General features: G+C 43.5%; 2 protein-coding genes across 2 annotated transcripts; one reads left to right on the top strand and one right to left on the bottom strand.

Annotated features, from left to right (window-relative positions):
- Window positions 1-1024: 1024 nt before the first annotated feature.
- LOC123759832 (nascent polypeptide-associated complex subunit alpha, muscle-specific form-like) lies at window positions 1025-2462 on the bottom strand. The gene is made up of 2 exons (XM_069320743.1): window positions 2405-2462; window positions 1025-2268 (listed from the first exon to the last, which is right to left on the bottom strand). Exons 1-2 carry the CDS (start codon window positions 2460-2462, stop codon window positions 1025-1027), a joined length of 1302 nt encoding a protein of 433 aa, XP_069176844.1.
- Window positions 2463-10990: 8528 nt separating this feature from the next.
- On the top strand, window positions 10991-18736 carry LOC123759689 (uncharacterized). Its single transcript, XM_045744911.2, has 2 exons — window positions 10991-11180; window positions 17036-18736. The coding sequence occupies exons 1-2, from the start codon at window positions 11102-11104 to the stop codon at window positions 18352-18354; spliced, it is 1398 nt and encodes a 465-aa protein (XP_045600867.2). The 5' UTR covers window positions 10991-11101; the 3' UTR covers window positions 18355-18736.
- Window positions 18737-18778: the final 42 nt, after the last annotated feature.

Genomic DNA, 18778 nt, shown 5'->3' with positions numbered 1-18778 from the left:
CCCGAGTGTTGCCAGAATCCACTTGAGACAATCGACTTGAGAATGGTCCAGGACGGACCGAAACGTCGTCGTCCCTTCACCATCTAGTGTGTGGTCTGGTCAACATACTTTAGCCACGTTATTGTGACTCATCGCCTGCACAGAATCCACAATTTATTTTATTTAAATGTTGGTTATTAAATGTTATTGTATTATTTTACTTTTGTGTTTTATGCAACCTGTTCTAAGGAAATTCATTCACGGGAATGGATTGAGAACGCCTACACCATTAGTGTTATTATCTGCTCTCTATCCATGGTTAAGGTATGGTTAAGTTAGGTTAGTTTCACTATGACTGGATATATTAATATGGTGTATTATTAACGATAATGTAAAATATAGAATTCCAAACCTATTTCAATGTACCAGAGAATTTAGTTTACAAACTTTTTAAAGAAAATGTTTTCAGCATGAACTTGTTATACGTTAAACAAATGATTTATAATACAATAAAGCTATAACTTGATAATAACATCTGTTCAGGACAAAGGTTCACTTGCAAGTTTACATGTAGACTATTACTGGAACCACAATATGCTTTCAGATCATAACAAATAACTAGATAACTATCCAGCTAGTTTGAGGGGTGGGGTGATAGTGGGAAGGGGAGCTCATGGATTTGCTCTGAGGATGGGCTCTGGTGGTAGTAGTCACGGCTGTAATGTAGCCGTGGGTAGAGGTGGTGATGACTGCAGTGTTGCTGTGGGTAGAGGTGATCATGACTATAATATTGCTGTGGGGGAAAGCATTGAATACTCCATCATTACTAGCTTAGGTGTTTTCTCTGGACTATTTCCCGCGGTTTTCCCAATTCATCTATATTCATCTCTTTGTATTACCTCTTGGTATTCCAGAGTTTTCACCTCTCCTCCGGCACTCTGGCCCCATCCGTGGACAAGTCTTTCCTACTTTCACCGGATCCACATATGTGGCCGGTGATGTGTGTGGGGCCCCTGACGGCGGTGTGGGGCCCCTGACGGTGGTGTTAGGCCCCTGACGGTGGTGTGGGGCCCCTGACGGTGGTGTGGGGCCCCTGACGGTGGTGTGGGGGCCCCTGACGGTGGTGTGGGGGCCCCTGACGGTGGTGTTGGGCCCCTGACGGTGGTGTTGGGCCCCTGACGGTGGTGTGGGGGCCCTGACGGTGGTGTGGGGGCCCTGCCGGTGGTGTGGGGGCCCCTGACGGTGGTGTGGGGCCCCTGACGGTGATGTGGGGGCCCTGACGGTGATGTGGGGGCCCTGACGGTGGTGTGGGGGCCCCTGACGGTGGTGTGGGGGCCCCTGACGGTGGTGTGGGGGCCCTAACGGTGGTGTGGGGCCCCTGACGGTGGTGTGGGGCCCCTGACGGCGGTGTGGGGGCCCCTGACGGTGGTGTTAGGCCCCTGACGGTGGTGTTGGGCCCCTGACGGTGGTGTGGGGGCCCTGACGGTGGTGTGGGGGCCCTGCCGGTGGTGTGGGGGCCCCTGACGGTGGTGTGGGGGCCCCTGACGGTGGTGTGGGGGCCCCTGACGGTGGTGTGGGGGCCCCTGACGGTGGTGTGGGGCCCCTGACGGCGGTGTGGGGGCCCCTGACGGTGGTGTTGGGCCCCTGACGGTGGTGTTGGGCCCCTGACGGTGGTGTGGGGGCCCTGACGGTGGTGTGGGTGCCCTGCCGGTGGTGTGGGGGCCCCTGACGGTGGTGTGGGGGCCCCTGACGGTGGTGTGGGGGGCCCTAACGGTGGTGTGGGGCCCCTGACGGTGGTGTGGGGGCCCCTGACGGTGGTGTTGGGCCCCTGACGGTGGTGTGGGGGCCCTGACGGTGGTGTGGGGGCCCCTGACGGTGGTGTGGGGGCCCCTGACGGTGGTGTGGGGGCCCTAACGGTGGTGTGGGGCCCCTGACGGCGGTGTGGGGGCCCCTGACGGTGGTGTGGGGGCCCCTGACGGTGGTGTGGGGGCCCTGACGGTGGTGTGGGGGGCCCTGACAGTGGTGTGGGGCCCCTGACGGTGGTGTGGGGCCCCTGACGGTGATGTGGGGCTCCTGACGGTGGTGTGGGGCCCCTGACGGTGGTGTGGGGCCCCTGGCGGTGGTGTGGGGCCCCTGACGGTGGTGTGGGGCCCCTGACGGTGGTGTGGGGCCCCTGACGGTGGTGTGGGGGCCCTGACGGTGGTGTGGGGCCCCTGACGGTGGTGTGGGGCCCCCTAACGGTAGTGTCGGCGACCTGGAGGCCCCATGGGTGCGGCAGTAGTGGGGTTACTGTTGTTTATCATGCATCATGCAGGATCTGTTTTATTATCGCTGCTGGAAAAGTTACAGAAGCGAGGTAATTTCAGTATTTATTTGAATTAGTTATCTTATTATTTACTTCACTTATTATGCCCCCTATACCCACCTTGTGAGTCGCAGCGGTTTACCCCTGGCTCTGGAAGTAAAGTCAGGGGTAAAGCCATAAACCAGGGAGTTTACCCTGGTTTATGGGATGTATAACAAAACGCCATTATTAATTCAGTTTATCGAATTAGTCTTGATAAGCTGATAGTTACACATCATTTTGGTTACTTCTCTTGCAGCCCCCCCCCCCCTCCCAGAAGGCGCCTCACAGCTGGTTGGACAGCGCTTCGGATTCGTAGTCCTGAGGTTCCGGGTTCTATCCCCGGTGTAGGCGGAGACAAATGGGCAAAATGTTTCTTTCACCCTAATGCCCCTGTTCACCTAGCAGTAAATAGGTACCTGTGAGTTAGACAGCTCCTGGGGGTGTGTAACAAAAAGAAGGAGTAGCGCGGGCTATGGTGAGCCAGCCCGTAGTGGACTTACCCGGCACAAGGAGCGGTGCCATCTGGTGAGGCAAGAGTCGTAGAGCCGCAACCTGATCAAGGTCAGTAGTTTGACCTTGGGAGTACCTCGATATAAACCTACCAGGAGCCGGTCGACCGGCCGGACAGCACGCTGGACTTGTGATCCTGTGGGCCTGGGTTCGATCCCAGGCGCCGGCGAGAAACAATGGGCATAGTTTCTTTCACCCTATGCCCTGTTACCTAGCAGTAAAATAGGTACCTGGGTGTTAGTCAGCTGTCACGGGCTGCTTCCTGGGGGTGGAGGCCTGGTCGAGGACCGGGCCGCGGGGACACTAAAGCCCCGAAATCATCTCAAGATAACCTCAAGATATACCATATATATGAACATAGGCTGCCTGTCCCCGACAAAATGAATTATTAATTATTATTATTAGTACTTGGCCAAAAATTCTGACAATATATCATTTTGAGTGAAATAAACATTTCTTGAAAATTTGTAAGAAAATTACAATCTAAAGTCTTCGGTTTTGCACAGCACATTGTGGCATTATGTGCACAGCACATAGTGACGTCAGGAATGTGAATAGTTCTGCTGAGAGAGTTTACACTTGGTCAGATCAACTGCAGCAGAGTAAACTCTCAGAGCTACTAATTGTAGCCTAGTTTAAGTCTGGCAGTAGTAACGTATAAAAGTCTGCTGACATTGGATGACCCAAATAGAAACCGGTCTATGGGTTATCTGTCTATCTCTCTCTATCCCTTCCTCCCTCTTTCCCATTTTCTCTCCTTATTCTCTGTATTCCTCCAATTATCTCTCTGCCTCCCCTACCAATCTCTCTCCCTTTCATTCTCCCTCTCTCTCTTCTGGTCTCTCTCCATCTCATTCTCTTTGCCTCCCTCCTTTCCACACTCTCTCAGAAGATGCAATATAATTAAGCGTCCACCAAATGTAACCACAACATCATTTTTATTATAGTTATTTTGATATAACGTTGTGATGAGCAGTTGAATATGTTAAAAACTCTATGGAATCCAAATTCCTAATTTCAGTCCTCATTGGAGTCATTGGTTGTCACAATAGGAGCGAATCCTATTTAAGGCGGGTCATGGGGGTCGACCGTGATCCCCCTCCCCCCATCACACTCTCCAATCATAAATCTCCCACCCTACCCTTCAACACTGGTGTTCCTCAGGGGAGCATACTTGGCCCTCTCCTCTTTCTCATCTACATTAATGACCTTCCAAATGCCTCCCAACACCTCAAACCTATTTTATTTGCTGCTGACACAACCTTCAATTTCTCCAGTCCTGACCCTCTTGCTCTGAATGTTACAGTAAAGACTGAACTAAATAAAGTTCATCTTTGGCTTACTGCTAACAAACTCACTCTTAACATTGACAAAACTTTTTATATTTTGTTTGGTAATAAATCCTCAGATCAAATTATTCTAAGAATAAACAATATCCAAATTAGTAACAAAGTAGATGGTAAATTCATTGCTGTCCTCATCGATAACAAGCTGAATTTCCAGGGACACATTCTAAATATATCAAAAAAAGTTTCTAAAACTGTTGGCATTCTTTCTAAGATCAGATATTATGTACCTCGCCCTGCCCTGGTGACTCTCTATTACTCTCTCATCTATCCTTATCTCAACTATGGTATTTGTGCTTGGGGTTCTACTACCCAAAATCATCTACGTCCTCTAATTACCCAACACAAAGCTGCTATTAGAACAATAACTAACTCTGGTCCCAGACAGCACTCGGTACCCTTACTTAAATCTTTGAATATGTTAGATATTACTAAGTCACTGCACATCCTCTCATGTGTACTCTATATATTTAAAACTCTGAGCTGTACTGCCAATCCTGACCGTAAACGCTTCCTAGAAGGTTGTAACAGAACTCATGGGCACCACATCAGAAACAAATACCTATTTGATATTCCAAGAGTACGATTTAACCAAACTAGAAATGCTCTACAAATCAAGGGATCCAGAATGTGGAATGACCTTCCTAATCATGTCAAAGGCTGTACCTCTCTCAATCAGTTTCAGAGAAAACCTAAGCACCACCTAATAAACTCCATGTAACCTACCCTACCCCCTAAATGTCAACCTATGTCTTGCTATTTTCAAACAATACTTTTTGTTGACCAACTTGTATAATAGCTGATTTCTGTCATGTCCCCCCCCCCATTTTTTTTATTTTTTTCAACACAATTTATACTTTAATCTCAATTAGTATTAAGTTTTAGTTTAAGTGGGGTTTTTCCCCACACCTTATCTATCTTGAGGTTATCTTGAGATGATTTCAGGGCTTAGCGTCCCCGCGGCCCGGTCCTCGACCAGGCCTCCTTTTTGTTACACACCCTCAGGAAGCAGCCCGTAGCAGCTGTCTAACTCCCAGGTACCTATTTACTGCTAGGTGAGCAGGACATCAGAGTGAAAGAGAGGGGATCGAACCCAGAACCTCAGAACTACGAATCCGAAGCGCTGTCCACTCAGCTGTCAGGCGCCCTTGCCCTTGCACCTTGCCCGAAACGCTGTGCATGTTAGTGGCTTTAGGTATTGTATGTACTAGCTCTATCTATAAATCCAACACTATGTTTGTAACTCATCTTGTATGTATGTCAGAACCCATGGTTCTGTATGTATGTACTTTTACCTGAATAAACATTTGAATGTGAATTTGACATTAAGACAGTGATCCCACACACTGCCCTAACACATCACAGTAATCAGAAATAAATCACAATAAATTACAGGCTAGGTATCGCACAGATAATCTCTTTAATTACGTCTGACCTGCCGGATTACTGGAATACCTCTGCAGTGAGACACACGTGGATATGGTACATAGCAATGTATATATAACCACTAATTACCCCCTCACGACACATCACTCACAGTTTGTTACTCCAGTACTGAAGCTGAAGGTCACTCATCTCCTCACACGGGCCACTAGGGAGTGGCACCAGTGAGGAGAGCAACATTGGGCCACGCAGGAAGAACAACCCTGTGAGCAGTCGACCGAACCCCGATATGTACTCACCTAAGTTGTGCTTGGCTGGGGGTGGTGGCGGTGAGTACCCTCTCTCTCTCTTTAGGCCATCAATAAGGTGTGCAAATTGATTTTAAATATTGATCTAGAATATAATATAGTTCGGGAAAAATCAGGGTATAGAGGTTCACATCAAACTATAGGTTCCCCGCGGCTCAGAGGTAGGAAGTTGACACCTAGGTGGGAGGTACCCTACTACCTCCCCCCCCCTCCAAAATGCACACACACACACACACACACACACACACACACACACACACACACACACACACACACACACACACACACACACACACACACACACACACACACACACACACACACACCAGCTCTTCCTGCGTGGAAGTTGTTGACACCATATGGGACAAGGGGCCCTCTTGACCGTCAATACCCCCTCTCCACCAAAAGGGAGTATTGATGGTCAATACCCCCCCCCCCCCATTGTATTGAAATCAATCAGTAATTTATTTGTTTAAAAAGAACCCTGAAGCTATTGCTGCAGTTAGGGAAGTTGCCATGAAAGTGGCTTCTTCTCAGGAAGCAGCTAGATGTACTAGCCGGCTGATAAAACAAAAAAGAGCAGTAGTCATAGTAGAAATTAGGAAACAAACAAGGACCAGTCCACTGGAGTAGAGAGACAAGGACAAAAATGCAGTTAAAGAGATCCTTAAAGGGGTAAAGATGGATAGGGCAGACAAGAACATTGAAAAGGTTTTCAGGTCTGGACAGAGGACAGACAGAGACCGACTGATATAGGTGGAATTCATGAGCGAGAACACAAAAGAGGAGCTGTTAGCAAGGAAGAGCACACTAGTAAATATGCCAAAATTCAAAACAGTATTCCTGCAGATACTAGGTACTCTGTATTTGTTGACATCAAAGGACCCTTCGACAAAGCACAGGGGATTGCGATCCTGGACGAGCTTGCATGCATGGGTGTCAAGGGGAGACTCTTGAAATGGGTTGAAGACTACCTCACAGGGAGGAAAGCCAAGGTCTGCTTCAATGGTACAATGCTTCCAGTACTGACATTAAGGACTATCTTACAGGTAACTATCCACAGTCTCTGTACCTAAAGCCTATTAACTCCACTGACGTCAATGAGATAATCCTTTCCCTTAAAACCAAGTCTGGTGCCCTTGAGGAGATACCAACTTTAATTTACAAAAAAGCCTCCAGATCTTTAGCCCCTGCTATTGCTTTGCTCTTCAACAAGTCACTTGAACTCCAAACCTTTCCAGATATTCTAAAAAAAGCGAGAGTAACGCCTGTCCACAAATGTGGTGACCCCACAGATGTTAACAACTACAGACCTATATCAATCCTGCCAAACTTGTCAAAAATTTTTGAAAAACTTATATACAAGCAGCTTTACTCATATCTAGCCAAACTCAATATACTTAGCCCTTGCCAATATGGCTTCAGACCCAAAAAAAGCACTAACGATGCACTTATTAGTATGCTTAACTCGATTCATACAGCTCTTGATAAAAAGGAGTTCCCTGTTGGGTTATTTGTGGACCTGCGTAAAGCTTTTGATACTGTCAACCACCATAACCTTCTTCTTAAATTACATCATTATGGAGTCAGAGGACACTCCCTACAATACCTCGAGTCCTACCTTACTGACAGGCTCCAATATGTTTCTGTGAATAATACAATTTCTCCCACCCTACCCATCAACATTGGTGTTCCTCAGGGCAGCATACCTGGCCCTCTCCTCTTTCTCATCTACATTAATGACCTTCCAAATGCCTCCCAACACCTCAAACCAATTCTATTTGCTGACGACACAACCTTCATTTACTCCAGTCCTGACCCTCTTGCTCTAAATGCCACAGTAAATACTGAGCTAAATAAAGTCCATCTTTGGCTAACTGCCAACAAACTCACCCTTAACATTGACAAAACCTTCTATATTCTGTTTGGCAATAAATCCTCTAGTCTTATAAATCTCAAAATAAACAATACCCAAATTTGTAACAAATTAGATGGCAAATTCCTTGGCATTCTCATTGACCACAAGCTGAATTTCCAGGGACACATTCTAAATATATCAAAAAAAGTTTCAAAAACTGTGGGCATTCTTTCTAAGATCAGATATTATGTACCACGCCCTGCCCTGGTGACTCTCTATTACTCCCTTATCTATCCTTATCTCAACTATGGTATTTGTGCTTGGGGTTCTACTACCCAAAATCACTTACGTCCTCTAATTACCCAACACAAAGCCGCTATTAGAACAATATCCAACTCTGGCCCCAGACATCACTCGGTACCCCTACTCAAATCTCTTAATATGTTAGATATTAAGTCACTGCACATTCTCTCATGTGTATTATACATATATAAAACGCTAAACTATAATGCCAATCCTGATCTTAAAAGCTTCATAGAAGGTTGTAACAGAACCCATGAGCACCACACCAGAAATAAATACAGTTTTGATATTCCTAGAGTACGTCTTAATCAAACTAGAAATGCTCTGCAAATCAAGGGGCCCAGAATGTGGAATGACCTTCCCAACCATGTTAAAGACTGTACCTCTCTCAACCAGTTTAAGATAAAAACTAAACACTACCTAATAAATTCCCTGTAACCCACCTCACTCCTCTATTGTCAACCCATGTCTGTTATTTTTTTTTTTTTTTTTTTTTTTTTAATCAACACTGTTTGTCAACCTATTGTATTTGTGCTGCTTTTTCAGTCATGTTCCCCCTTTTTTTTATCTTTATTTGTATTTGTTCTCAACACCTTTTATTCTTTATGCTCAATTAGTATTAAGTTCTAGATATTAATGTTTTTCTTGCCCGAAACGCATTGCGTAATAGTGGCTTTAGGCATTGTATGTACTAGCTCTATCTATATATCAATCCATTAATGTAACATCACTTGTATGTATATACCTTACCTGAATAAACATCTGAATCTGAATCTGAATCTGAATGGAGCAGTCTCAAGAACAATGAATATGGAATTCGGTACCCCCCAAGGAGGGGTCTTAAGACCCACACTATTCAATGTACTTATAATCGCCATTGCAAATATTGATTTTCCGGAAGGGACGCAACAAGTGGGGTATACAGATGATGTTCTAATACAAGTCACAACCTTCGGAAAAATTTAACAGTCATTGAACTCCTTGGAAGGAAATGTGTTGAGCTCGGTTTCACTCTTCACTCTTCGCGGTTTTACAAAATGAAGCCATGACAATCATTCTTGGAGTTCAAGAAATGCCAAATCGTCTAATCTACAAGAGGAGCTGTCCCTGCCCAGTGTTAAAAGCAGAATTAAGGAATTGAATGCTAAGCTTGCAATTAGGATAGCCAGAGATCCCTATTACAAGGATACTGCCAGGAAAACACTGAGTTCTGTGCTGCTAACAGGAGGAAAGAGGAGAAGCAAATATGGTATCACAGATAAGTCTGCTACCTCGAAGAACTTCACCTGCTTGAGCAAGCCCGTGAGCTCCTGCCTGTAGAGAGGATACTTCCCTGGGAGGATGACTCATGCAGGATTATCATCAATGAAATGGCAACGAAAAAATCCAACATGATACTACAAGAAATGAGGCACAAGTATCTCGAGGAAATTTATAAAGAAATCGGAAATAAACTAGATCAAATCTACACTGATGGGTCATCTAATCCTGTCAATGGCAGGGCTGGTGCAGCATACACTGTAATTAAGGATAATGCTTTTCAACACAGAAATGAAGAAAAAGCGCGTATTGAGAACTTTGCCTCTTCAACGCAAGCACAGCTAACTGCCATTGTTATGGCGTTAAGATTCCTTGAACGAAACACTACTGGTGCAGTGATTTGCACTGATTCAAAAGCAGCACTGCAAAGCCTAAGTAAAAACGGGCAGAAAATCATACGGTAGTCGCTGAAATTAAGAGAGCTGTGAGGGTACTAATGAACCAGGAAAGAGTCGTCAAGTTTGTGTGGGTCCCCTCCCATGTTGGGGCTCCCCTCCCATGTTGGGGCTCCCCTCCCATGTTGGAATATGTGGGGCTGAACAAGCAGATCTGCTGGCTGCTGAAGGCGCTGAAGGAGACCATATTGAATACTTCATACCCAAGACTACTACAAATTAGAGGTATTGTCAGGCAACATCACCGTGACAAGGTAACTGAGGAAAGAAGGATAGAAGAACAAACCATAGAATCTGTACGATGGTACAACATGGTTGCAGCTGGCAATCCAAATCATTATAGACGAAGAGGAGGAGGACGCGGGAGAGAATCAGTAATAGCGAGAATCCGTCTTGGATACAAATATCCATGGAGATTCGGAATGGAAACAACAGTTGATCAGAGGAGTTGCAGAGTCTGTGATGAAAGTGACGGACACCGCCTTGACCACTATTTACGTGAATATGAACACCTGAGAGACATTAGAAATATGTGTAGAATAATAAACCCCACATTGTTTGAGTTAGAAAAACACTATTTGTCAAATATTGATACTGTTCTTAAAAGATTCCCGCGTTTTGCAGCCGCAAGATAACGTAAGCTTTTAAGGGTTGACAGATGTTAATCTTCTTGTTTGAGGAGCTGTTCACTTGAGACAGTTAAGCAAGTCCCAGCTGTGTTTGGGTACAAGTGACAGGATGAACAACCCGGCGGGATTTCTTCCTATTGGGGAGTGTAGTAGATGCTGCTATGGCGGTATGACCACTCACAAGATTAGTGGCGCTGCCCAATAAACTCGCACCTCGGGGCAAAATTTAAAATTTAAAAAAATGTCAAGCTGATGGGCCGGTAGTTTTTTTTATGAGCTTTTTTCTGCCTTTTTTAAAATAGGGGTGACATTTGCGTATTTCCAATCTAGGGGTAACTATTCCTTGGTCTAGAGATTTTCTGAAACTGAGTTTCCGTATAAATAGTTTGAGGGAGAGAGCCCTAATGACCTGAGCAACAATCTAGCTTAAGGCATTGCATTTTGCTTCAAGTCGAAGCATGTGTTGATTCTTAGTCATCTTCTTGAGTAGGATGGATAGTAATTTGGAAGTAGGTGATCTCCCAGGGTTCATGCAAGTACCGTTGTTGTCTCTCTTGGTACAGATCATGGACCTGAATTCAAAAGCAAGGCAATGGCAACAGTAACAGTGTCGAGGGTGGAGCTGAAGGTGACGATTTCTGGTACTGTCGGTTGCTGCGGCAGACGTAGTTGGAGCAGACCAGCAGGTACGCCAGCCAGTCGACCCGTAACCGTGGAGGAGAGATGTGTGTGGCCAGGCTGTTCCCCGTGCTGCTGCTGACACTCAGTGTGGCGGCGGCCTCTCGACTAAGGCAACGTTCAGGTGAGTGAGTCCATAGTATAAAACGTTGACTTTTGTTTCGGCGCAACAGTCCACATGTGTATGTTCCAACCACAGTAGCTGTAGGTACTATCATTTTGGCCGGAACAGTGAGCCGTTTAGTGGCAAATGTAAACTATCTTTGCATGAAATGGAACATCAATTAATGATAAATTACGAAAAATTCGTGCTGTCTCATTTTTTTTTAGAAATGTGTGTGAGCCACATTCATAAACTATTAAGTTGCAAGTGAATGAAAATAATAATAATAGGAGTTATATACAGACCAAGAAACTTCGACAGAATGGAAGCAAAGCATGTATTGTGTGAAATATCTTAAGCATAGGTCAGACAGTGCTTGTGTTATGGGTGACTTTAATTGTATTGGAATAACTTGGATTTTATTATTTTATTTTTTATTTTATTTATATATATACTTGAAGGTAAATAGGGTTGTGAGAGTATAAATAATATTGATGATCTTACATTATTACATAGCCACTAACACGCATAGAGTTTCCAGTAGGATATTAACCAAATGTGCAAGGAATTCCGAAGCAGATTTTGTAGAATTAGTTGATCATTGCTTCCTTGAGCAGCATATTAAGGGACCAACACGAGGAAAATAATATTTTAGACTTAACTGACACCTAACACCGTGTAATATAACCAGTGTATATATATTTCTGCACAACCAAATATATTTCTTCTAAATATTTGTTCTCTGCTCTGCTAGTATATACAAGAAAATATGTTTGAAATTAATTTGTAAGCTGCACATGCAGCCTAAACTGTGTGGCATAGTAACTACCTGTGAACAGCAATACTTCTGAGACCAGTAATATCCAAGATGGAAAATGATGTAAAGGTTAATGCAAATACCCTAAAAAATAAAGGAAACTACAGAAGGCATGTTGGCCTATACAGGGCAGCTCTTACTTATGCAGTGAGTGTCCCCCAACGTCACTAAACTGCCGTACTAAAATGCCCGAACCTAACCATTCCAGGGAGCCACGAACAGAAAACTGTACTTCCCGTCAATTTGTCGAGCCGCTCCATATTTAGTAAGTCAGCGTTTGGTGCGCGTATGACCCTTCGCTGCGACACGATCTCGCATTTTTCTGACAGTATTTTCGATCTGACCACTCTCAAAATGGTCAAAAGATTGGAAAATGTAATTTAATGCTGACAAATTGTAGGGTTCTGAGCTTAGGTAATAATAATAGTTACCAGATACCATATGCAGGCGATGAGTCACAATAACGTGGCTAAAGTATGGTGACCAGACCACACACTAGAAGGTGAAGGGACGCACGTCCGTCCCTTCACCTTCTAGTGTGTGGTCTGTTCAACATACCAGATGCCAGGTGGATAATGTTTTTATTGAAAAGTCCGAGTGCGAGAAGTCATGACTTGTTGATCTTGAAGTCATGACTTGTTGATCTTGAAGTCAGGACTTGTTGATCTTGAAGTCATGACTTGTTGATCTTGAAGTCATGACTTGTTGATCTTGAAGTCATGACTTGTTGATCTTGAAGTCATAACTTGTTGATCTTGAAGTCATGACTTGTTGATCTTGAAGTCATGACTTGTTGATCTTGAAGTCATGACTTGTTGATCTTGAAGTCATGACTTGTTGATCTTGAAGTCATGACTTGTTGATCTTGAAGTCATGACTTGTTGATCTTGAAGTCATGACTTGTTGATCTTGAAGTCATGACTTGTTGATCTTGAAGTCATGACTTGTTGATCTTGAAGTCATGACTTGTTGATCTTGAAGTCATGACTTGTTGATCTTGAAGTCATGACTTGTTGATCTTGAAGTCATGACTTGTTGATCTTGAAGTCATGACTTGTTGATCTTGAAGTCATGACTTGTTGATCTTGAAGTCATAACTTGTTGAGATCTGAAGCCAGAAAATCAATACATAAACACACAAAATAAAATAAATAGGCTACCTGCATTTATTCCTAGAAACGTTATAGCAACTAGAAATCTCCCTTATCAAGAGATTAAAAAAGGGTGACATGACTGAGGTATATATGGATAAAAGGGTAAAGCAAAATGAATAAAATCAAGGTTTTATTAAGTATGTAAAACAAAATAGAACTCGAAATAAAGGATTGAAGACATTTTGATAAAGAAGAAACCTGGGTAAATACTGGGTTTGAAACAAGAGTTGTTTAGCTGTGGAACAATACACTGGATAGCCTAATGGACGGGAGATCGCTGGATCGTTTTAAGTGCACGTTAGGTGGATATAACTAGGAGCTACCTCGTATAGACCAATTAATCTGCATCTGCTAATTGTTTGCCCATTTTTAAAGCCTATCTAGATCGTCTTGTAGCGATATATGTGTTTTCGTCAAAATTTATTTCCTGCCCTATTTCTGTATCGTCTGCAAGTTTGTAAATGTTGCAATTCAATCGATTGATGAATTGATAAAGATTAAGCCGCCCAAAAGATGGCACGGGCATGAATAGCCCGTAAACGATTTAATCCTGTGTAAAGCGTTAATATACCAGCTTGTAATGGTTTCCCGCTCGGACTTAAACCGTGGTCCACATGATAAGTATGGGGTGCACAATAAACTACCGCTCATAGGATGAGTATGGGGTGCACAATAAACTACCGCTCAGGATGAGTATGGGGTGCACAATAAACTACCGCTCAGGATGAGTATGGGGTGCACAATAAACTACCGCTCACAGGATGAGTATGGGGTGCATAATAAACTACCGCTCGCAGGATGAGTATGGGGTGCACAATAAACTACCGCTCACAGGATGAGTATGGGGTGCATAATAAACTACCGCTCACAGGATGAGTATGGGGTGCACAATAAACTACCGCTCACAGGACGAGTATGGGGTGCACAATAAACTACCGCTCACAGGATGAGTATGGGGTGCACAATAAACTACCGCTCACAGGATGAGTATGGGGTGCACAATAAATATGAGCTCATGAACAATTTCAAGTTTCAATAAAGAACTTGAAACATTACGCGGTTCCAACAGGTTTACGGATCAATAAGACAGTTACGGTACCCTCGTCATGCGGGTAGTGACTGCATAAGGACGTCACGGCAGCGCGTGTAGGTGTTGCAGCCTAGCTGTCTCTTTTTCCCACAATAATCTACACAATGTTCCAAGCTTCACTGCAATAGCAAGTGACTTCGTGTCTCTACACGCGTGTTTCTCTTTGGGTTGTAATTACAACTTGTGTACTGTTCACTCACAATCGGAAATAGAGCTATTGCTTGGTGCTAATAAAATGCTATCCGGTCATGGTACCTGCACTGAACGGTACTCGTACCCAGGGATGGGGGGCACGTGTACCCGGTGATGGTACAGTTCCTGCACCGGGTGTAGATGGGGCAGCGTTCCGTCTGGGGCTTCCCGGTCAGGATCAATGACCGACTATTCAGGCCACAAGGTCATGCGCTGTTTTCCTATTCAACTTTCCAGCTTTACTGCAATGTTTTACGTTCATTTTATTATCTAAAATGTATACTCACCGTGTGAAGGAATGTGCCACATAATCAAAACATCAATGAACTGAGTGAAATATTAGTTTTGATCCAATAAATGAACATTGAACATGATAATTAGTTTCTGATCAAAAATTGCTACTTTAAACGTTTTAAGGACGTTTCAAGAACCAAATTAATTATAAAAAAACTGTTGTTTGAGATATGAGTAACTAATTTATCTGAGGGCCACCATCTCTCTAGTGGCCTCGACGAAGACAGAAAGCCGGCGTGTTTTCAATGATCTCCCCATTTGTCTTGATTTTATCCAATCGGATTATGAACTGCAGAAGTGTTTTACGTTTATGGCTTCGACGAGTAGGCAGTTCTATGGGCTTATAACCCTACTAGGGGTAGGGGGTACCCTGATGTTCCCGGGTCTCTCTCTCATCTTTATTTCCCTATCCCCCCCCCCCCCCTCTCTCTCTCTCTCTCTTCCCATCTCTTACCACATCTCCAACTTTCTCCCCTCTCCTCTCCTTTCCTCCCTCATCCTCTCCATCTTTCTCTGCCCACTCTTCTCTCAAATTTTTCGTTCCTCTCCACCCTCTCTCTCACCTGCCCTCTTCCCCCCTCTCCACCTATCTCCTTCCCTTTCTTCTAACATCCCTTTCTCCCTCCTTCTGCCCTCTCTTTTTCTTTTTTGGCACATATTTTTTAATGAGTTCATTGACGACTTTTTTGAAATTTTTCCATGATGCTTCCATGCCATGATCACCTATTAGCTCCCTCCTGGAGGTGTTTTGCAATTCTTTTGCTATTTCGTTATAGTCTCCTTGAGGGTGATCTAGAAAGTCATCATCTTGGACCTTTATGTGGTTTCTATAATTGTAATCCATCATAGAATATTGTGACCACACAAAGGGGTGATCTTTTCCTATACCTGAATTTGATCAATAGGGCAGAGGAAAAGAATGATGTCCAACCACTTGGATGGTCGTGAATCGATTACGTCCTGCAAGAAGCGAGGCTGTTGCTGTTCCGTCCAGTCTAAGTGGCCGGGCAATTCTGGAGGGTGGCATTTGTGTTAGTCTAGTTACACAAGTTTGTTCCGTTGGTCTCTTTCCTCGCCAGTGTGATTAGGCCCAATTTCTTGCTGTGCCTGATTTATTTTTCTCCTGCCCTGGTCTTCTCGTTCTCAACTTCATTTCCCGTCCTTTCCGTTCTCTTCAGTTTTCAACTCTATTTCTCTTCTTCCTTACTCATGTCCCGGTCAATGAACACCCGACTGTATCTTCCCCATTCTTTAATCGTCTCTTCTCTGTCAGTATATTCATCACTGGAAGACTTACTCGGAAGGTAATTAATCGTCACTGTTCTCTGGCGTACATGTTGGAGCCTTTGTATCCTACAAAAAAAAAATGTATTTCTTGGGTTGCATTACTTGCCTGCTCTTTGTCTAGGATATCTTTTATCTGCCCAAGTCTCCATTTCTTCTTTCCTTCCATGCAGCTTCCTCTGGTTCTGTCAGAAAGTTTATAACTGATCGTCTTCTTCCCATTTCTTGTTTATTGCAGTTCACTACCAGCTTTGACCTGACAGTCTCTATCACTGTAGCTTCTTTTATTTCCTTTTCCTCTGACCTTTTGGCTATTTTTGCAAAGGACCTTGTTAGCTTTTGACCCAATTTTTCCAGCACATCTTCCACTTTTTTAATCTTCTGCTTCTCTAGTTGCATCCTGTACACTTTTTACATTATTCTACTACTGTACTACCTTTACTTTTTCTGAGGTCGTTACTACTCGCTTCCTTGCCTTGCTTCTCTAATTTCAATTTATCTCCTTCAGCCCTAATTTCTGTAATAGTTTGCTGCTCCTACTCAATTCCTCTTTCAGTTCCTCTATGATCATTACTAATCCATGTATTTTCTTTTTCCCACAGCCTTTTATTTCTTAAATTGCCTTTCAATTTATCTATCTCCATGTCAGTACATCCCTACTATCTCCACTCTTCTTTCATCTTTGTCTCTACTGTACTACCTCTTGAACTATTGCAGTGTGATCATGTTGACCTATTGCACTGCAGTCATGTTGAATTGACCCTGAAACAAATATCCCTAAGCTTATAGCCTCTACTCTTAATTAATGTTTTGGTGATGCATCTTTATAGTGTTCACCAGATTACATATTATGCTCATTGGAATGATTTTGCATGTACAGTACCAGTATTTATATCAGATATTATTCAGATCTTTGTATATTTGCTACATTTATTTTTAATACTTCAAGTCCTTACAATGTAAATTAAAATAAATAAATCCCCATTCAGTGATTATGGTAAATAGTGCACGTATCAGGAACTAATATATTTTGTGATTCTTGCAGACTGTCGTGAATGCCCATTACCATGCCAAGAGGTACAACGGTCAGATGGCTCCTGTCCAGTCTGTATCTGCGGTGATATTGCACTCGCTGACTGCCCCAATGAACCAGTGAACTGTCCACCTAAGTGCAACATTGAATTTGACTTTAATGGTTGTAGAAAGTGTGCATGTCCTCTACATTATTCTGTGGGGTGTCCCTCCCTGTCCTTGTGCCCCAAGAAATGCCAACAGCTCACCAGCAGAAGTGACTGTCCTGAGTGTGTATGCAGCACTGATGAACGTTCATGTCCTACCATCAGCTGCCCTCAAGAGTGTACAGTGGAGGTCGGTGGCGATGGCTGCCACCGCTGTAACTGCGAGAAAACTGCAGTATGTCCATCAATGCCCACATGTCTCCGCAGATGTATAAGTTTGCATGAAAACAGCAGCTGCTTCTATTGTAACTGTACATTAGTTCCAAATGGTCCTTTTAAACCTTTTTTCAGGGGTTCATTTCCACTGAATTCATTTGGATCTAGGCCAATGGGCTCTGAATTTTTTGATTATGATTTACCTTTTGAAACAGAATATTTTGAGAGGTATCACCCTAGATTAGGACCTTTCAATAGGCACCCTTATGCTGGCCCTGGAGATATAGAAGGTCTGTCTACACGCTGTCACAACCAGCAGCGTATTTTTTGTCCAATAGGATGTCGCACAGCCATGGATGCAAATGGATGTCACCAGTGTTACTGTGGAGATGATGCCTATATATGTCCTGGAGTGCAAAGTTGTAAAAGTAATTGCCTCTTCTTAAGTTTCGAGGATGGATGTGGTCGATGTGCATGCCCTCAACAGCACTCTATTAATGAGTTCGGCATGATTATGGGAAATGATCGAGGTCAGCACCTTACGCCTCCTATACTGACCAAACCATTATTCATACACGAAAGTTTCAAAGGAAGACCTCTCTTGTCATCTCCTAAAACTCCAATCTTGAATCAGGAAAAGTCTTGCCCACTGGAGCCCACCACTTGTGATCCGAGATGCCAGATGCTGGTGGGAGGTAACAGATGCCAGCAGTGTAAATGCGCAGGCATCTTGTGCCCACGTGTCCACTGTTCTGTGAATTGTACCCAGGATGTTGACACCATTGGTTGCCCCTTCTGTCGTTGTGGCAGCAATCATCCTCAACCTTCTCAATCAAACAACTTTAAAGCTGTTAATTCAACCAATGAACCGATTGAGATTCAACCTACAAATGCTACACCTTTTGAAACTGAAGCAAATACAGTGGATGATCTTGTAACAGAGTCAATTAGTACTACGAGCAGACCCTGATCATGTGGAACATATTAACCACGCACCTGCACGTCTGACAAGTCTACAAGGACCAGCAGGAGCCAGACACATGCTGGCTCTCTTCTATTGTACTTGAAAAGTAGATGTCACTACTTCTAATGGAACTCTTCTACTATAAATTTTCTTTATTAACCTTGATTTGTGTATCTTTATAAGGTGCTAATTCTAGAGCAATTGACTTTTAATTTATTGTACGAAGTGATAATATGGAAATGTTAATACTGTAATTCAAAAGATACAGTAATTTGCTACACTTGGCTGTTCAATGACTACTTCGACTAAAGTTATGGCCATACTTGTTAGACCTTAGATACTATTTATAAGAGGATTGATTTTTGTATAAAATAAAATATAAATAACATTAATTTATCCTTTTCCATTAATGCATTTCATAATTTAAAAT

This window comes from Procambarus clarkii, chromosome 8 (genome assembly GCF_040958095.1).
Source record: "Procambarus clarkii isolate CNS0578487 chromosome 8, FALCON_Pclarkii_2.0, whole genome shotgun sequence".
Classification (NCBI taxonomy): Eukaryota; Metazoa; Arthropoda; class Malacostraca; order Decapoda; family Cambaridae; genus Procambarus; species Procambarus clarkii.
This window is presented reverse-complemented; position numbering and strand designations above follow the sequence as displayed.